Source organism: Herpailurus yagouaroundi, unplaced genomic scaffold, assembly GCF_014898765.1.
Source record: "Herpailurus yagouaroundi ecotype Mexico unplaced genomic scaffold, PumYag 216, whole genome shotgun sequence".
Classification (NCBI taxonomy): Eukaryota; Metazoa; Chordata; class Mammalia; order Carnivora; family Felidae; genus Herpailurus; species Herpailurus yagouaroundi.
The window spans coordinates 381,370-401,725 of record NW_024412447.1 but is presented as its reverse complement, the minus strand read 5'-3'; the positions used below and the strand labels follow the sequence as shown (position 1 = coordinate 401,725).

At 59.9% G+C, this 20,356-nt stretch overlaps 1 protein-coding gene and 1 long non-coding RNA gene across 2 annotated transcripts in view; one reads left to right on the top strand and one right to left on the bottom strand.

The window, feature by feature from the left end:
* Positions 1-20,356, top strand: part of PRKAR1B (protein kinase cAMP-dependent type I regulatory subunit beta) — a 99,100-nt gene that overhangs the window by 46,941 nt on the left and 31,803 nt on the right. Inside the window, exons 4-5 of the mRNA XM_040455670.1 lie at positions 19,236-19,297; positions 19,691-19,737. Coding sequence (XP_040311604.1) covers positions 19,236-19,297; positions 19,691-19,737 — 109 coding nt within the window. The remainder of the gene's footprint in view (positions 1-19,235; positions 19,298-19,690; positions 19,738-20,356) is intronic.
* LOC121017470 (uncharacterized) overlaps positions 16,417-20,356 on the bottom strand; it is a 4,901-nt gene continuing 961 nt past the window's right edge. Inside the window, exon 2 of the long non-coding RNA XR_005784768.1 lies at positions 16,417-16,807. This is a non-coding gene — a long non-coding RNA (uncharacterized LOC121017470). The remainder of the gene's footprint in view (positions 16,808-20,356) is intronic.

The following is a 20,356-nucleotide window of genomic DNA, read 5'->3' as shown; positions in this document are numbered from 1 at the left end:
GGGTGCTGGGTGCAGTTCCAGGGACGTGGTGCTGGGTGCTGGGTGCAACTCCAGGGCCTGGGTGCTGGGTGCTGGGTGCAGCTCCAGGGCCTGGGTGCTGGGTGCTGGGTGCAGCTCCAGGGCTGGGCTCTCAGCAGCAAATGAGGACAGTCCTGGCCCTCCAGCGCATGTCTGATATGCTTCCACAGGTATTTCGGGAGGCCGTGTCATTGTGGGCTCTGTTGCCAGACGGACCAGAGCAGGGAGGTGGGCAGCTCGGCCCGGGCTGCCCAGCCCATCACGGATCCGGGATCCCCAGCCTTCCCTGTTACTCTGACTCCTGCGGCCTGACCCACTGGCCCACCCTGCAGGCTGGCTCCCCACCCCCACCAGCTTTGGGAAGGGGGGCCTGCCATTGACGGCCTCGGGGCCCGGGAAGGGTGACCCACCTTCCTGTCTCCTGTGCCGTGCCCACTTGGTGGTCTCGGCCGTTGGCGGGAGCTTCTCCAGACGAGGGGGTGAGGCAGGGTGGCGCCCGCCCTGTGCCGGGTGGCGAGACCCACCCGCACCGAGCAGTGCTGCGCAGGGTCCCTTGTGACGGGAAAAGCTCGGCGTCCGCTTGCCGTCTTGTGAAGCCATCGGTGGGGAGGTGCTGGCCACCTGGGGTCACTGTGCTCCAGCTGTTGGAGAGGGCGGGAATGGAGCTGACCCCCATCCCTGCTGGAGGAGCCTGGGCGTCCCCAGAGAGGAAGGCGGCCTTGGTGGCAGGGGACAGGTGCCTCTATGGCACCCGTGGAGCTCGCTTCCCTCTGTGGTGTCGTTTCCCTGCACAGGGAAGCCGAGACTCAGCCGGGCCCGTGGCCGCCCTGCTTGCCCCAGATTGAGACAGGCTGAGATTCTCTTCCTGACTCCAGAGCCCGGCAGCCTCACGCCTCTCTGTGCGTCTCTCCACCCTGCCGCTCCACGCCTGCCTGCTGCATCCTGGTGGCCGAACGGTGGAGTCCCGGGGGCCTTGGAGGCAGCATTCCAGAGCCCCCGGGCCTGGCCAGACTCTCGGGGCTCCGGTGTGCAGGTGCTCGACGTCCGTGCGCTCAGCGTCCGCCGAGGCCTCGCCGAGCCCGGGCCCCTTGGTCCCCGCCCAGAGAGGACGCTGGGGCCAGTCCAGGGTGGCGAAGTTCCCGCCAGCCGGCGCCCTGGTCTCTGTGCCCCATCGGCCAGATCTCAGATCTGTGCAGAGAAGCTCAAAGTCAAGGTTTTCGTGTACTCGTTTTTTTCCCTTTTGACTTAAAAAAAAAAAAGTTTTTTATTTAGTAAATTTTTAAAAATTTCTTTTATTTACTTAGTTATTTTTTATTTTGTACTTTTCTTGAAAGTGTCTCCAACGGAAAAGTTTACAAGGAGCGTGTGCCTACCCCGGACCTGCCAGCTGACACCGTCCACGTGTCTCTGCCTCTTAGTTACCCCCGTGCCGCTTGAGACTCAGTGACCTCGGCACGTCCCCCACGAGTGGGGCCCCTCGGAGGGTGATGACCGCACTCGGGACTCTATCACGGCTGCGGGTTCCTCACTAACCCACTCCGGGCCCGGCACCTGCCCGGTCTCTCAAGTGCCCGGAGCGGCCTGACGGTTTCTGGCCCGGCTGAGTCCGCTCATGACTAGGTTCAGGTTTCTCACTTCTGGCGGGAAGGCCACCGCGTCACATCCCTGACTGATTCAGGAGGGGGCAGCTGACTTAAGCAGGGCTGTGTGGAGGGTAGGCTGGGACCGCGACCCGGTTTCCTGTCTGACTTGAAGAGGAGGCTGGTGAGCTCTAGAATCTTCCGGATTGGGGTTGGAGCCCAGCTCCACCATGGCCTGGCTGGGGAACCTTGGCCAGACGCAGTTTCTCAGTCAAGCCAGACGTCATCACCCCTAGAGTGGTGGGGCCCACGGGGCACGGACGCCCGGCTCCAGCATCCAGGGAGGCCGCCCTGCCCCTCCCTCCCTCCCTCCCTTCTTCCTCCCTCCCTCCTCCAACCTTCCTCCCTTTCTCCCTTCCTCCCTCCCTCCTCCCTTCCTCCCTCCCTCCTCCCTTCCTCCCTGCCTCCTCCCTCCCCTCTTCCTCCCTCCCCCCTTCCTCTCTCCCCCCTTTCCCCTCCCTCCCTTCCCCCGTTCCTCCCTCCCTCCTTTCTTCCTCCCTCCCTCCTTCCTCTCTCCCTCCTCCCTCCCCCCTTCCTCTCTCCCTCCTCCCTCCTTCCTTCTTCCCTCCTCCCTCTTCATTCCTTCCTCCTTCCCTCCCTCCTTCCCTCCCTCCTTCCCTCCCTCCTTCATTCCTCCCTCCCTTCCCCCTATCCTCCCTTCTCCTCTTCCTCCCTGCCCCCCTTCCTCCCTCCCCCCTTCCTCCCTCCCCCCTTCCCCCATTCCTCCCTCCCTCCTTCCTCTTTCCTTCCACACAGACCATCCAGTCCCCCCGTGCCCAGCCTGTCCTGAGGGTAGGAGTCACAGACTGTTTCCACTGGCTGGAGTTGTTCAGGGTTGTATAGGGGTGGACGGGAGGTGTGGGGTAGAGGGTGTCATCCGGCACCAACAGGAGTGGTACACGGAGGGCTTCCTGGGGGAGGAGGCGTCTGTGCCGGGTCTGGAAGCCTGAGCAGAGCCAGGAGACGAGAGGTCTGAGACACATCACCCCCTGCATGCTCCTCCTTGTCCCGGAGAGTAGGATGAGTCCACAGGGAAATCATCTTCCTTCGGATTTTAGGGTGTGGTACCCCCAGGGAGTTTCGGTGGCCCTTGGATCTGGCGTGGCTTGGCAGTCGCATTGCGTCTGTGTGACCCGTGACCCACGGTGGTGCCTCTGAGCCTCAGTTGCCCCCTCTGTTTGATGGAGGGGGCTCTCAGGCTGGCCCCACCGCCCTGCTGGGGCACCCGGCCGTGGCCTCTGCACGCCTTGAGACCCCGTTTCCCACCCCGGGTGGCCAGAGCCCTAGCACTCAGCACACGCCTCGTGTCAAGGGCTGGGCCGAGTGAGACAGCGCGAAGACCCCGGAGCAGTGTCCCGCTACCTCAGACGCCCGGCTGTGCCTGCAAGCCCACCTCCGGGTCCCCCTGCCTCTCTCGGACTGCTGGGGCCCGGGGCTCATGCTTGTCCTGGCCGTCACACGGCGGGGACGTTTCTGCCCTTGCAGGGGTGGAGCGTAGCCTCTTACCTGGCAGAGAAGCCCGAGCGCACCGTGTGGTTCTGAGTGGCTCACCCGGCACAGGTAGGGGAGGCCAGGTGTGGAGGGCACGTCGCCTTGCCTGGGCCAGGCTGACGGTTCCCGGGGGTGGCCGGGGCTCAGCGTCTGCACCGGCTCGGCGTCCTGTCCGTGTCTGTGTCTGTGGGGGGCACCTGCCCGGGACTCCCTGCTCGTTCCCTGGCTGGAGCCCACGTAGGAGAACGGGCCCCAGAGCACCAGAGCCCAGCCCACCCTGCGGCCTCACGCCCGGCGCGTGGAGCAGGTGCGGGCCCAGTGGCCCCGACGGGAGAGGCCTGTGCAGGGCGGACAGGTGAGGGGCGTGCCCGGTGGACATCACCGAGCTGCCTCCCCGCTCCTCCGCCCTCCAGGTGAGCGTGGGGCTTCCCGAGTCCGGCTCTTCCCTGGTGGCCCTTCCTCTGCCGGCCCCCGACCTCGGTGTGCCCTTGGGCCCCCACCACCGAGGGGTGCTGGGACTGCCCCATTTGCGGCCCACAGAGCCTCCGTGAAGGCTCCTCGGTCTCTGCTGTGAGCCCCTTCGTTTTTGCCATCTTCCTTGCTTTCTGGTATTTTAGGACATTGTAGGCTTGGCTTGTGTTTTCTGCCCCAGACCTGAAGTCACTCTTTCTCCAAAGAAAAAAGTGCCACTCTGAGTTGTCATTCTTCCAGGCTTTTTTTTTTTTTTTTTTTAAGTTTATTTATTTTTGAGAGAGACAGAGACAGAATGCGAGTGGGTTAGGGGCAGAGAGAGAGACACAGAACCCGAAGCAGGCTCCAGGTTCCGAGCTGTCAGCACAGAGCCCGACGTGGGGCTTGAACCCACGAGCTGTGAGATCGTGACCTGAGCCGAAGTCGGACGCTCCACCGACTGAGCCACCCAGCCACCCCCTACCAGGCTTTTCTGTGGACGGAACCAGGAGTTTTTTCAGGATAAAATACTTCGTGTGTTCACGTGGACTCTTCAGTTCCGCTTCAGGGCTACGGGCTTGGGCTCTTACCTTCCCTGTAGCACAGCTCGATGGGTGCCGTCCATGTCTCTCCTCCCGTAAGTGCCAGATCTAAACGACACCCGCCGAAGATTGCTCTGTTTTATTCCAGCACACGCTCGCGCCCCATGTTGGGATGACGGCACCATTAGCCCCCCCTGCCACCAGCAAGGGTCCGTGACACTCACTTTGTCCCCAGGTACCGTTTGGGGGCAGTTACGCTATCATTTGTTGCCGTTTACTTTTTGTAAGTATTGCCTTTCCGATCCCAGCTTTGTTTTTATAGTCGTGCGGAGCAGTGACGTGTTTCCGAGGCCGTGTCCGCAGACAAGGTGTCTCCCCTCCGTACCTTCTACCCTCACGGTTTGTCCGTGGTTTCAGGGAGCAAAAACGCACCCACGTCCACGTCTGTCCCCGCCTTCCTTGCAGACACTGCCCCTGCCCCTCCACGTGGACCCCCACCTTGCTTTTCTCACATAACCCTGCGTCCTGGCACAGCCTGGCCAGTCCCAGGGCTGGGGTGGGGGGGGGAGGTGCGGTCTGCCTGCAGCTGGCCTGGGGGCATGGCCCCGGAGCCCCGCCGATTGCCCCGGAGCGGGCACAGGTACGCGTGTGTCCAGGTGTGGCCGGCTGTGCACAGGGAACCCGGGCAGAGTCCAGCCCAGCGCGTGAGCGCGAGAATGACCCGGGGTGCACCCGGCCATGCCCTTTGCTTTGGCTCACTAAGCCGGGGGGGGGGGGCGGCGTGGAGAATCAAGTGTAGGCCAGCATCGTGGGGCTCCTGCAGCAGGGAGAGAGCCTTAGCCCAGAACCAACCAGAAACAGAGGCGCTGCACCTCTCAAGATTGTTTAAAACTGGTGATTCGTAATCAGGTAACAGATAAACACGAAACACCCTGACCGGGTAGGCGAGGACAAACAGACCGCGTCCCAGCACCTTCCCCGTGGCCCGGAGACACCCCCGCTGCCCTGTGGGACACGCGTCGCTCCGGGGTTGCTGCCTTGCACACGTGCGCGTGTCTTCCGATATGACGAGCTGTCTTGTCACACGCTCTGCCCCTCTGGGGTCGCCCTGGTGACCGTCGCGGATCAGCACGGAGGCCTCCCCGTCCTCGCGTGACTGCCCAGCACGCTGCCCCTGGTGACGGGCGCGCCGGTGGTTCTGTGGCTTTTGCCGGTGGCTTTCCGACGGGCATCCTTGGTGCCTCGGCTGGCCTTTTTTTCTCCCTTCCCAGTGCCGGGTGCCGGTATGAGGCGCGGGGACCCTCGGGGCCATGCGGCCGGCTTCAGGCAGAGCTCCTCCTGGCCCTGGACCTGGTCTGGCCAGTGACAGGCTTCACACGTTCTTGTGCTCCGCACCGGCCTTGGTGGGATGGCAGAAGTGGGGTGCCGTCTGCGTCTGGCCACAGCCATGTTCTTTTTGACCAACGGGCGCTCTTAAAGTCAGAGTCCGCCCTCACCGTCGTGTGGGACACAGGAGTGTTACTCATCCTGGGCCCTCACTGCACTCTGGTCATGGGCTCTCTGTAGGTGGGGGAGTGCGCTCCTGGCCCCTGGGCCTGCCTGGGCCCACAGGGGGCTGACTCCGTGAGCCCTGGCCGTCCCCACAGTCCCGGTGGCCCCTCCGGCTCTGAGAGCAGTAACCCCCTTGCTGGCGTGCTCATGCCTGGTGGCCTGGGGTATGTCCCTCGGGTGCCTTTGACATAAGAGGGTCTGACTCAGGGCCAGCCTTGTAAAAGCTGTGTGTTTTCACTCAGGTTCAGAGTAATAATAGCAAAGTTAAATGACTCTGAGTTGGCCACATTTCCTCTCTGAACAGGAGCCTCGGGACCCTAATGGCATCACTAGAGACCATCCACCCGGTGTCCACGCACCTTAGCTGTGTGCTAACTGGCCACCCCCTGGCGGGACCCCCACGCCCCCTGGCGGGACCCCCCCGGGCCCCTCCGGGCGGGAACCCCCGGGGGGGGGCCCCCCCCCACCTCCTGGTAAGACCCCCACAGCACCCCCTCTCAGTGCCCCCGGCACCTCCTGGAGGGACCCCCCCTGGTACCCCTTGGCAGGACCCCCACACCCCCTGGTGGGACCCCCACGGCACCTGCTGGCGGGACCCCCACACCTCCTGGCCAGGCACCCCTGGCATCTCTTTGTGGGAATTCCCTGGGGGAACCCCCACACCCTCTGGTGGAACCCCCACAGCATCCCTTGGTGGGACTCCCATGGCACCCCCTGGCAGGACCCCCATACCCCCTGGCGGAACCCCCACACCCCCTGGCCGGGCACCCCTGGCACCTTCTTGTGGGAACGCCCTGGTGGGACCCCCCCCACCCTCTGGTGGGACCCCCCTGGCATCCCCTGGCGGAACCCCCCTGGCACACCCTGGCGGGACCCCCACACCCAGGGCAGCTTGTTTCTCCTTTGGGCAGCTCCGGCTTTTCCCGGGACGACCGCCGGTCCCTGGTCCCGAGTGCTGGTGCATCCCGGCTGCCCACCTGTTGGGAGCCCGGGTCCCACCGCCAGGCCGGCCAGCTCGTGACCCACCCTTCCACCTCAGCCTCCGAAGCACCCTTCCACCCCGCCTCCCTGGCCCTGGGCGCCTCTGTGCCCGCCCTGGGAAGTGGCCCGTGGAGCAGCTGATTGGTTTAGCAGCCGTGGAAAGAAAGCACACGTGTCCCCAGCCCACGGAGCCCCGGTGGCGGTGTCTACGGACAGGCCGCTGCGTTCTCCCCTCCCACGTGCTTGGAGCGGGGTCTGCGGTTATGAGGACACCGGCTGCCTGGATCTTGTGACCGGTCCGTGGGCCCTCTGGTTTAAAATAAGCGAGATGCCTTTGACCCTGGAGAACACGCCCGCCTTGCGAGGCGATGGGGAGGGGGAGGGCAGCAGAGTTCCTGGGTCGTGGCCGTGGCCGTGGACGTGGCCTGCAGAAGGGCAGCTGGGAAGGGGGGCCCTCTTCACTGTAAGCTCTCTCACCGGGGTCACCTGGCCCTGCGAGGCTGGCGCAGGGCCGCTCAGGGCTTCTGAGACCCGCGTCCCTCCAAGATTAGCACTGCCACGGGCTGCAGAAGGCCGAATCTTGTTCCTCAGGGGCTCAAACCACCTGCTCTACAAACGGGCCTGAGAACCAAGGAGCCCTGACTGGTGTGGGGGGGAGGAATCCCAGGGGACTGCTTGGAGGAGGTGAGGACGGTAGTGTTCAGGGGGGAGACAGACGAGGCCGTGGAGCTCCGCAAACCTCAGGTGGCTGGGCGAGGGTGCCCCATGTTGCTCCCGAGTGGTCGGGGCCAGAGGACAGACTTGCTTGCCCACTGCCTGGCCGGCTGGCAGGGAGGCTGCACTGACCCAGGCCGAACCTCAGACGGACTCCCGCCGGCTGGCTTCTCTGCGCATCCCCTCAACCCTGCCGCCCGCCACAGCTCCCCCCGCACCACCCCCAGCCTGCCCCGGAGCTGGATGCCCAGCCCTGGCTGCCGGCGTGAAATCCTTGAAGAAAGATCTAGAATCTGAGTCTCAGGAGACAGGCTCTTGGAGGTGACTCCCCTTGGCTCCCAGGCACTGTTTCTGAGCCCGTCGTGCAGAGGTGGTGATGAGGTTTCCAGCCCAGGCTTGGTTACCATGTGGGACGGGTCCTGACCCGGAGCCTTCTGTGCCCCGTTCTCTGTCTCTGGTTGATCTGCCGTAAGTACCAGAAGCTGCTTCTGGGGTGCTTCTGGGGTGTCCTCCCCACTACTGGGCCCCCAGGCCGAGGAGACCAGGGCACTGCCGATGTCTGTCCACACGGGGCATTGGCGCCTCTCCTCTCGCATGGTCTTTGCCCAGTGGCAAGCAAGGGATTGGCTTTCTTAACCTGCGCTCCGACCACGGCCTGAGGCCGGCAGGGGGCTGACCTGGCATTGACCCCCTGTGTGTTTGTTGAAAAGCAACAGCCGGAAGGCCCCAGCTGTTCGGCACCCACCCCATGTTGCTGCCATCTCTTGAGGCAGGGACTGCGCCTGCCTTGTTCTCCACGGTCTCCCGGTGGGTGAGTCAGACCGGGTGTGGTGCTCGAACCTCCCTGGGGCTGCTCACCCTCGCCCAGAGATGCCCAGCAGGAGCCGGGGTTGATGGGGCTCTCAGTCGGGTGGCTCCTGGAGCCTCCGCTACCCCCTGGGGGTTCTTGGTGCCCTCCGAGGACGGATGGCTGCACGTGTCCTCTGTGGTGCAGCCAGGCTTCCATCCGGGGGGCTGCGGGTGCAGCATCTAAAAAGTCATTGTCAAACCCAAGGTCCCTAGATTGTTTTCTGTGTTGTCTTCTAAAAGTGTTAAAAAAATTAAAAAAAAAATTTTTTTTTACATTTACTTATTTTTGAGAGACAGAGCACGAGTGGGGGAGGGGCAGAGAGACGGGGAGACACAGAATCCGAAGCGGTTTCCAGGCTCTGAGCCGTCAGCCCAGAGCCCGACGTGGGGCTTGAACTCACAAACCGTGAGACTATGACCTGAGCCAAAGTCAGACCGCTTAACTGACTGAGCCACTCAGGTGCCCCTAAAAACATTTCTTTAATGTGTATTTATTTTTGAGAGAGACAGAATGTGAGCAGGGGAGGGGCAGAGAGAGAGAGGGAGACACAGAATCCCAAGCAGGCTCCAAGCTCCGAGCTGCCAGCACAGAGCCTGACCTGGGGCTCAAACCCGTGAACGGTGAGATCACGACTGAGCCAAAGTCGGACGCTCAACCAAATGAGCCACCCAGGCGCCCCTGTGTTTTACGATTAGATCTATGATACATCTTGAGTTAGTTCTTGTAAAGGAAGTAAAGTCTGGGTCTAGACTCAGCGTGTGGACATCCTCTTGTTCCAGCTCAGTGTGGGGGAGACTGTCTTTGCTCCTTTCTCAGAGGTCGGTTGACTGTATTCGGGGCGTTCTGTTTCTGGGCTCTCCATTCTGTTCCCTGGGTCTATTATTGGCCTGTACTCTTGCCAACACCACACTGTCTCAATTATTATAGCAGCCGTCTGGCAGGTCCTGACGTCCGGCAGTGCACGCTCAGACTTCAATTCTGTGCAGGCTGTTCGGGGTCATTTGCTTCGATGTGTGAACCGTAGGATCGGTGTGTTGATCTCTACAAAATGACTTGTTGGGATTTTTATTGGAATTGAATCTGCAGATCAAGTGGGGATCCAGTTGACAATTTGTATTTGTTATTTAATTTTTTTTTCATCCGAGTTTTGTAGTTGTCCTCACATCGATCTCATGCATATTTTGTTAGGTTTATGCCTGAGTATTTCATTTTGAGGCGTGCTACTGTAAACGGTGTTGTGCTTTTCATTTCACATTTCACTGTTTCATTGCTGGTGTGTAAGAAAGTGACCGACTTTTGTATATTAAGCTTGTATTTTGCAACCATATCTTGAGATATTGGTCTGTGATTTAACTTTTTTTGTAAGGCCTCTGTCTGGTTTTGGTGTTAGGCTAATGCTGCCCTCGTAGAATGAGTGAGAAACTTTCCTCTGCTTCGGTTTTCTGGAAGAGATGGTTGGGAATTGGTATAATTTCTTCCTTAATTTTTTTTTTATTTTTTTTATTTTTTTATTTTTATTTTTTATTTTTTTTTAATTTTTTTTTTCAACGTTTATTTATTTTTGGGATAGAGAGAGACAGAGCATGAACTGGGGAGGGGCAGAGAGAGAGGGAGACACAGAATCGGAAACAGGCTCCAGGCTCTGAGCCATCAGCCCAGAGCCCGACGCGGGGCTCGAACTCCCGGACCACGAGATCGTGACCTGGCTGAAGTCGGACGCTTAACCGAATGCGCCACCCAGGCGCCCCTATAATTTCTTCCTTAAATATTTGACAGAATTCACTCACGAGCCCTCTGGGCCTGCGGGCTCTCTGTTATGGAAAATTAATAATTATTGATTCAATTTCTTGCATATATTATCTATTTCTTGTCAGTTTTGGTGGGTAATGTCTTTCAAAAAACTGGTCTCTTTCATCTAGGTTTTCACACTGTGGTGTTCGTAGTGTTCCTTGATCAGACTCTTAGTGTCTCTGGGACCTGCGGGGTACATCCTCCTCTTCCCTGACTTCTGTTTGCTCTCTCCCCTCTCTCTCTCAGCCTCACTAGAGGATTGTAGGTTTTTATTCATCTTCGCAAAGAACCAGGTTCGGTTTTGTCGATTTTCTCCATTCACTTCCTATTTTATTTTTATTTTCATTTCATTAAAAAAAAAATCTTAATGTTTATTTTTGAGAGAGAGAGAGAGAGAGAGAGAGAGAGAATGAGCGGGGGAGGGGCAGAGAGGGAGGGAGACACAGAATGGGAAGCAGGCTCCAGGCTCTGAGCCGTCAGCACGGAGCCGGACGCGGGGCTCGGACCCACGGACCGTGAGATCGTGACCTGAGCCGACGTCGGACGCTCAACCGACTGAGCCCCCCCCAGGCGCCCCTCCACAGATTTTCATAAGCTGCATTTTCATTTGTGTTTAGTTAGAAACACTCCCAGTTTCTCTTGAGCCTTCTTCTTTGCCCTGTGTGTTATTCAGTGTGTTTTTCAACCTGCAAATATTAGGACTTTCAAGCTCTCTTTTTGTTACTAATTTCTGGTTTAATTCCGCTGTGGCCCAGGAGGAGACACTGTGTACCATAGTCTTTTAAATGTGTTCAGGTGTGTTCTGCGGTCCAGGATGTGGTCCATCGTGGTACACTCCTGCGAACTTGAGAAGGATGTGTGTTCTGCTGTGTTTGAGAAGGAGTCCTGCAAACGTCAGCCGCGTCTGTTTAGCCGATGGTGCTTTTTCTGCCTGTGGAGCTGCCGGTAACTCACAAAGGGGTGTTGAAACGCTCCAGTCTAATTTGGGTTTGTTTGTTTCTCCTTGCAGTTCTGTCAGACTCGTTTTGCGAGATGTTTTCTATTTAGCAGACCTGTAACGGACGCCCGTGTTCCGCGCAGAGGTGCGTCTGCAATGCCCTCGCCTGGTCCATAATTAGGAATTTAGTTAACCGGTCCCCAGCCGTCAGGTGTTACAGATTGCCGTGACTGCAGACAGCGCGGTCCCCAGCGGCCCAGTGGGCGCACCGCACCTCGTGTGTTTAACTGTGCCTCCAGAGTGAGTGTGGGAGGGAATAGAACCCCAGCGGCCCTGCGGGGTCCGAGGGCACATCTTAAGAGAAAAGCTCCCCGGCCTCAGCCTACACCTGCGGGCGCCGGTCTCCATCCAAGGTGCCTTCTGACTCGGCACCTCCGCTTGGCTGGGGCCTCCGGGGGCACGATGGACGGCAGGGCTGGGGCTGTGCACTGGCGATTCTGGGCTGGACATCCTGGCCCCCACCCCTTCCCCCGAGGCCCGGCCCCCGTCCTCCGTCCCGAGTGCTGCGGACACACTCCCCACCGGAGTCCCGGGCGCGTGTTCGTGCGCCCCTCTCCAGGGCCCGGCGTTTGTGCGTGGGGAACCGCTGCAGACGAGGTGGCACCAGGCCCCCGGGGCAGAGGCTCCCGTGCTCCTGGTGCTCCAGCACCGTGTCTCCAGAGGACACGGCCACGCCTGAGTTATCACTGTTTACAGAGGATTATTTGGAAACTTGCAGTGGATGGAGAAACACAGTGAGCTCTCACCCAAACAGTGGAGAGGCCTAAACACAGCCCGGGGCCACTGTCACTCGGGCTGTGACAGGCAGCATAAAGCAGGATGTGGGCACCAGAGCTTTGCCTGCGGGTCCGGGGCGCTTGCTTCCCTGGGTGACATTGACCGAGTCCAAACAGCCGGACAGAAGTTCTCCCGTGGCCGAGGCGGCTGGTTTGGGTCCTTCTGAACCACTTCTGAAGGGGACGGGCCAGACATCCCGTCTCTGGCATCACTTTGGAGCCAGGAAAACACGCTCGTGTGCACCGGGACGTGCTTTCTGCAGCCTGGGCGGTCTTTGTTCTTGTGTTCTGTTCACATCACTCACGCCTCCCTTGTGTTCTTCGTGGTACACGGACGTGCGCTTCTGTGCACGCCCGCGGCCAGTGCACGGCCGAGGGGCTGCCTTCTGCTCTTCGGACATTGCCAGCCGGAGGTGTAACACATCCCCCTCCCACATCCGCGTCCCCTCTGTGCTTCTGAAAGTTTGACATTTGTCCGAGTAAGTCGTTTAAAGAAGTAGAAATCCAGAAATGTTGAAAGCACTGATGCGGTCTGCTTTCCTTCTTACTGGAGGCGACCCTGTGGCCCGTGTCCTGGGGCTCCCTGCGTAAATCCCGGGAATGCCCTCCACCCGCCAGGGTTTCCAAGATGCAGCACCGCGGGTTGCTGGAGCTGGGGAGGTGGGGGGTCCATGTGGGACCCTGTCAGTTCCACGCCGCCACTTCCCAGCACTGGAAGGAGGCCGGGTGCGTGGGGCCACATGCAGGGCTGGCTGCTGGGTGCCTCCTCCCAGGCCCGTCCTGCTCAGGGCGGCCTCGCTCTGAGAACTGGCGCGGCCTGTTTGCTTCTGCAGCTTCGCAGGGGTGGGGGCAGGCCGCCTGGGCTGCGGCTTCAAGTATGTTGCAAACGTGAGCCGGCAACAAGGGGTACAGAAGCCGTGCTGGGTCGTGAGGCTGGCGAAGACGGGGGTGCGATGTGCCCCGGCTGGCTTCATCCCCAGGGGACCCTGAGACACGCTTGGGCATCTTAGCAGGGCCGTGTGGGGGGTATCTGGAGCCGGCAGAAACAGTCACGGGAGCTCCTGATGGCGGGGCTCATTCTAAGTGCTTCACGAGTGGTTACATGCCCTGTGGCCTGTGAGCATGCCGCCTGCCCATTCTCCGGATGGGTTAAGTCCTCGGAGAGTCTGCCCCTGGGGTCTCTCCAGGCAAGTTGAGGAGTGGCACCGGGTTCCTGGGTTGCCATCAGAGAAGCAGTTGTCACAGGGCAACCCCCCCCCCCCACCGTGATGAAGTCCCACGTGTGCGGCTCCCCACAGCGGGTGCAGGGGCGGGCTGGTGCACCCAGACGGTGCAGGGGCAGGAATCCGTGGCCTTCTGGGGATGGTGGCCAAACGGAGAGCATGTGGTCTGACCAGGGTGGAAATGGCCTGAGCTCTTGCTTTGTGAGAACACAGACCCCATGTAGCTAGAGCTAACCTTTTTTTTTTTTTTTTTTAAAGAAAAGCCAAAAACTTTGGTTTTTATAACTCTGTCAATTTTTAAACGTTGGGAGCTAACTTTGAACGTGCAGCTAACATTGGCACGTGAAGAAACAGTTAAGTGTGGAACGATCAATAAACACTAAGGAGGTTAAATGGTAACCAAGGGCCTGCCCCCTCCGGAGAGGCCAGGCCCCGACGGCTTTACGGGAGAGTCCTGTCCAACGTCAACAGATCGTTCTCCTTTTACCAGTGGCTGCAGAGAACGGAAAATCAGGAGAGCCGCCCGGCTCATTGTACGAGGACAGTATAATCTGCATCCCAGCACGTGGTACGGGCAGTATGAGAAAACGAATAAGAAGTCGTATAAAAACTATAGGTGTAGGGGCACCTGGGTGGCTCAGTCGGTTAAGCGTCCAAGTTCAGCTCAGGTCATGATCTCATGGGTCATGAGTTCGAGCCCCGCGTCGGGCTCTGCTGACCGCTCCGAGCCTGGAGCTGCTTCGGATTCTGTGTCTCCCTCTCTCTGCCCCTCCCCCACTCGTGCTCTGTCTCTCTCTAAAAAATAAATAAACGTTAAAAAAAAAATTATAGGTGTAGTATATGTTCTGTGAACGTGGATGCAAAAACCCTAAGCAGCCAAACAGATCCAACTTGATTTTTGAAAACCACGCATCCAGATCAGGTAGGGTTTATCTGGTTTTCAAAAACGGTTTGAGCTGAGAACACTGTCCGTGTGTTGCCACACTGACAGATCCCAGGAAAAAGATCTGTGTGGTAGATCACGTAGGTGTGGGGAAAAGAGTTTCATACAGCGCAGCACCTATTACAAAAATTCTTAGCAAACTAGTCCCAGGAGGAAAATGTTTTAATTTAGTAAAGGTCACACGTGCCCATCGCAGACAAGCATCCTGACGTTAAGGGACTTTGCTTATGTGCCGGATCACCTGGTTTGCAGTCTTGCACTCCCACTTTCTGGCTGTGTGACCCCAAGCAAGTTCCTTACCCTCTCTGTGCCCCAGTCCTCCTCTCACCACAACGGGGATGACGGTGATAAATGTCACAAGGTTGTAGTGAGAAGTGCCTGAGATGAGATTTCACCCCAGCAGAGTGAATGCGCCCTCTTCCTCCTGGGAGAGACAGAGGGGGTTCCTGTCCACACCCCCAGGGGTCAGCGCCCAGGGGTTTTCTGCTCGGATAGAGGAGGAGATGGGGGCTGGCCTGAGGTGACAGTGACGTGACAAAGGGACTCCTCACACCCGGGAAGTGTCTGGTGGCCCCCAGCCGGCTTGGTTTCATCCTGCAAAGTCTTATTCTCAGGGTCGAGACAAGTAACTCAGCAGGAGGTCATGTTCTACATACTGACTTGCGTTTGGGCTGTTTGGACTGTGTATGGGGTTTAGACTGAAAACAGACAAAAACCCGAGGTTTTCTATGTCGTGGGGCTTAGCTGTGGCACGTTTACACGGCTTTATTTGGTGGGGATGAGCTCCCGAGATGGGCCAGGGGCTCTTCCCTGAAATACCTTAAGTCGGGGTTCATTGGTGGCATTCTGACCTCAAGGCTGGGACCTCATTTTGAATTTGTCTTTCAAAACATGACTTCACGTGAACACCCTTCCCCCGCAAGAGAGTCAGGTTTGGGGGTAGGGTCACTCCCCTGCAAGGGAGTCAGGAGTGAGGGGGAGGGTCACCCCCCCCAGGGTGTTAGGCATCGGGGGGAGGGTCACCCCCCCCAGGGAGTCAGGCGTCGGGGGGAGGGTCACCCCACCCCCCAGGGCGTCAGGCGTGACGGGTGGTCTAGGCTTTGAAGTTGATGCCCGCTGATGCCCTGTGGCCTTGTCGCTGGAACCAGGGAGAGTGCAGCTCTCAGGATGTGGCTCTCTCCGGGGCTCAGTTTTCCCGCCTGGGAACTGGGCACCCGGTGGGATCCAGGTGGCAGCCAGGTGTGCCTGGAAGGGCAAGTGTGACTGTAGGCAGGGGGGGTGATGCCCTGTGGTCCGTGCAGAGTTCTGGCTGGCATCCAGCCTTCCTGCCCTGGGAACATCTCCAGGAGGCCAGACCTCGGAGTGGACCCACCCCACGAGTCGGGGCCTGGCGCCTGGCCAGAGACAGCAGACTCCCCCGCCCTGGTTGTTCTTCTGTGCGTCCTCTGCAGCATGAGTGAGTGGGACCTTGACGGGGTGGTCAGCCTTACTGCATCCCAAACCAGCTGCGTGACTGTGGGTGAGTCACTTAGCCTTTCTGAACCTTGATATTCCTGTCGGTAGAGTGGGGACAGTGATGGGAGCCAATGTCTTTCCATGCTTGTGAGGTTCAAATGGGAGAAGCTTAACGAGGCTTTGTTTTGGGTCGAGGGTACTGGGCTCCATAGCCACCATTTTCAGTGAATGGCCTCAGGAAGCAGGGACTTTTGTTGCAAGACCCACACCATGTTCTAGTTGATCTCCTAGCTCGTTCTCCATCTATCTTTCCTTCCTTCCATCCATCCATCCACCCCCCCCATTCACCACCCACCTACCCACCCACCCATCCATCCACCCACCCATCCACCCACCCATCTGTCCATCCATCCGTCCATCCATCCATCCACCCACCCATCCACCCACCCATCTGTCCATCTATCCATCCATCCATCCATCCATCCATCCATCCATCCATCCACCTACCCATCTACCCCCCCCCCCATTCACCACCCATCCACCCACCTACCCACTCGCCATCCACCAGCCAACCTCTGTCCTTCCATCCATACCAAAGACCTGCTCTGAGTCAGACCTGGGCTGGCCAATGTGTGTCAGACTGCAGTGAGGTGGTCTTCATTCTCAGAACTCACAGTCAGCTGGGGGGATATGGGGTCAGGAAACCATCCACAGCAGGGGGAGGAGGGTGAGAGCTGAGCAGCCCAGGGAAGGAGGGGCACCAGGACAAGGAGTAAGTCAGGTGGGAACTTCCGTGGGCTCTGGTCTCTGAGCCGTAAACCCCGCAGGACCTGGGACCCAGCACTCCGCAGGCCCTGAGCATCAGGGGCCAGGCCCGGCTGTGGCTGGGGTCCAAGTCTGCCCATTCCCTGGCCACCACCCTGCCCCAGCTCCCTGTCAGCGGTGCTCTGCTCCGGGTCCCAGCACCCGGCACGGATGGAGGTAGGAGGCCGTAAAGCGGTCCGTGGACTTGGTTGGGAAGGCCGCCATCCGACAGTCACCAGCCCACTAAGGCTGGCGTTTCCCTCCGTTGTGCACCTGAGCGGCGCCTGGGATGTGTTTCCGCACCCATCCTCACTGTTGCAGATTGTCTCAAAAGAGGCTCATGCTCGTGGCTCCCTCACCGTCGGGTGCTCCCTAGGCCCCTGCTCGCTGTGATGCAGGCAGGTGTGCGAGTGCCTGGGCCAGTCTGCTGCAGACCGCTTGTCTGAGTGTTTGGATCCCTGTCTCCGTATCGTTGACTTCGCTGGGTTTTTTATTTATTCTGCTTTTCTGGAAGGCGTGCATAAACACAGCTAGAAGCCGAAGACATCCACGGTGCAGCGGGCCTGAGAACCAACCTTGGCCTGAAGTTGACAGAAACCATCGGTACCAATAAGCAATCATAATTAAAACAAAATGAATAGATAATGCCTCTGCCCCCATCACTCCTGGTCAAACCCAGGGCCCCTTCGCTGCCCTCGAGCGAGGTGAGTTCACCTGCTTCTGGTGAGAGGTGCCCGCGGGGCCACATGGACACGGGGCCAAGACCAGCAGGCACCCCTTCGTCAGCTGCTCCCCGCTGTTGAGGGAGTGGCGACCACTCTGGCCTGGGGACCTCTCAGGAGCCAGAGGACCCCACCGTCGGGCCAAGATTGGAGGAGGGCAGAGTGTGCCTGTGGCTGGCGCCAGGACCCTCCACCACCTGCTCTCTGAGGGCACTTCCTGAGACCGGGAAGGCCCCGTGCCCCTGAACACACTGGGAGGCCTCGCTTAGCCCCGGGGCGCCCCACAGAGCCCTGCACAGGAAGGCAGGGGTGCGGCCTGGCCTCACCTCTTCCCAGCTGCTGACCTTGGCAGAGTTACTTAGTGTCTCTGGTTTCCTTGTCTGGACGAGACAGCCGCAGGTCTGACCTCGGAGCAAGCGGGCGGATGGAGGGCACCCGGCCAGCGTCCTTGGGGAGTGAGGGCTGTAACCTCTTCACGTTTCTGTGTCTCCACGGCCGCGAGGGCTGTGTCCCCGGGCCTGGCTCAGGCCCCGACCCAGGAGTTGCCAAGCCCAGTTCCGGAGCCTGGCGGGGGCCGCGGCAGGACCCGGTGTCAGACGCTGAGATGCAGGCGACAGCTTCAGTAAAGGTTTCCAGAGGTCACTTACAGATTAGAATAGAAAACCGTTTCTCTTTTCATCAGAGTCTTTTAATGCCATTAAGTGCTAAGAGGCAGGAAGGATTGGGTCTTGTTTGAGAGGACGCAGAGGTGGGGAAGGAGGGGGGCCTCTCGGCGTCCGGCCCGCACACGGCCTGTGTTCCAGCCTTGGTGACGGGCTGGGGGGCTCTGGGGGCGTTAGCTTCTTCTGAGGGAAAAGGGGTAGGGCGGCCCTTTTTGGTGCGTGGGGCTGGGCTCTCCGGCCTCGCTGTTCACAGATTGGGAGTCATCCGCTGCTTCTGTACCTGGGGAGGCGCCTGCGTGGTCAGCGGGGCGCTGGCCTGGCCTCGGCAGGACGGCCGCTAGGGGATTGTCCATCTGGACGCGTGTCACGAAGCACAGGACAAAAACTCGAGTTACAGCCGTTACTTCTGTGTGAACGACAAAGGCACCAAATCGAGACAGGCTTTTCCATGGGCTCGTCCGCGTGGAATAGAGGTCCAGGCCGCGTGTGGGGTGGGCGGTGGGTTGCGGCCCTGCCCTGGGGCTTGACCGCTGTCCCAAGCACCTGCCCCGGCTGGGTGGTGACGGGTCCTGGGGTTGGCTTGATTACTCATGGCATTTGGGAAAATGTTTTACCATTACCGTCGAGAATTTTTTTAAAAACGAGGCAGGAATTGTAGAATCGTTTCTTCAACATCTGCTCACTTTGACATCCCTGATGCTGTGGTTTTGAAGCAATGCAGTTTGGACAACTGACCAAACCCTTTAACGTTTCCTGGATCCTAGAGACAGCGGAGCACGAGGCTGTTGGGATCTCTGGTTTCGCGCTGGCCCCTGGGGGGGTCGTGTCCAACTCCCGCGAGTTCCTCTGAGGTTCACTCCACCTGACCAGTCGGGCGAAGGTTTCCCGTTCAGCGGGGGGAGAGGAGGCAGGCCCCCCCTGAGCCCTGCCGTGTGCCCTGACCACACAGGGGCCCCAGCTGCCCGATTCTCCTTCGGGACCCTGTGGGTGGGTGGGCGCGGTCTCCTGGGCGTGGCCATCGCATTTGGGGAGCGAGGCTGACCTCTGACAGTGCATTCTGGATGCAGTCCCGTGGAGATGAGGGTCCCACGCTCCACCTCCCCCCCGCCTGTGTCCTGCCCGTTTGGTCCATCCGACAGCCACATTTAGGAAACTTAACGACCAGGCCGCCCTTTGGCACGGCCCGCGGGTCAGGCTCCGGTGGCCGGCCAGGCCGCGTAGAGGCCCTGGTTCCTGCCTCGGGGATCTCGGGACACTCCTCGAGGGAAGTGTGCAGAAAGCAGGCCCACAGGACGTGTCCGGGCGGACTCACGTTTCCTGACGCGAGGAACAGCCAGGGTCTGCCGTCAGCTTGTTTTTGTGTCTGACGCAATGTGTGCGGTATGATTCCGTTTCTGTGGAGACCCAGACTGAGAACCCCGTGGATCCCGGCATGGACATGGTCTGGAGGTTGGGAGCTGTCACCCGGACGGCAGGGCCACGAAGGGTCATGATTTCCTCCGAAGGCAGATTTTTTCCATTTCCCCGGGTGACCGGAGCTGGTTGCTCCGCATGAGGTGAGGGGTGGGGGGGGTCTGTGCCCCGCGCTGCCGCAGCCCCCACATGCCGTGCGTGTTCTCTTGCAGCGACATATTCGACGCCATGTTCCCCGTCACGCACATCGCCGGGGAGACCGTCATCCAGCAAGGTATGTTTCCTGCTTCCCTGAGCCAGGGCACCGGGCCATGGGCTTCCCGTGAGCACAAGGCCCGCCCGCCCGCGAGAAACGTCACGGCTCTCTGCACGCCAACCCCACGTCTCCGTAACTTTCCACCAGGGAAGCTGGACCCTGAGACGGGCCAGGCGGGGACCACGGGGGCCCCACCACACACGGAGCATGGGGGGCCGCGCGAGGGGAGCGTGCCCCTGTGGGTCAACCCTCGTGTCGTGCGTACAAATTTTATTTAACAAACAAGACGTACCCGGCGAGACCCAGGGACCTTGGCCTCTGTGAAGCTGGGGCAGGTCCAGCTTCCGGGGGGACGGAAGCGTGGCCCCCGGTGCCCTTCGCGGTGTGCACAGCATGTTTCTCTCCTTACAGGGGACGAAGGAGATAACTTCTACGTGATCGACCAAGGAGAAGTGGACGTGAGTATCTCTTCCCTGCCTGGTCCGCAGTCTGGTCAGCCCAGGAGCGCGTTTCATCCGAAGGCCGGTGTAATGCACCTGAGCATTGCGCGAGTAAGAGGGTGTGCGCCCACGGACGGTGGTCCCCAGGGTCCCCAGCGCTTCGCAAAGCGGCAGGCAGCCGAGTGTTTACAGACCCCAAGGCCCTGGACAGCCTTCCTCCTGTTCCCGCTCACCTTCCTCTGTCCACCTTGCTGGTCCAGGGCTAAGGGAGCCCCCACCCATTGTGGACCTGTTGGGCATGGCACAGACACACCCCTGCAGCCACCCACCCCCCCCACTCAAGTGGTGAGGGCATCCGTCCCTCCCTGGGTCCCCAGGCTGCCGTCCACACCGGGCCTGGCAGACAGCGTCTCCAGGAAAGCCTTCGAATGGCCTTCTCTCTGACTCAGGCCCAAGTCCCTTATGTGACCAGACGATGGGCCCGCGCCCCCCTCCCCCCCCCCACAGTGGCTCTGTCTTGCTTCCTGCGGTCCTGCTTCTTGGGGCCCGTGCCGCCCCACAGCGGTGCCCTCTTGCTTCCTGGGGTCCCACTTCCTGGGGTCCCGCTTCTTGGGGCCCGCACCCACCCCAGTGGCAC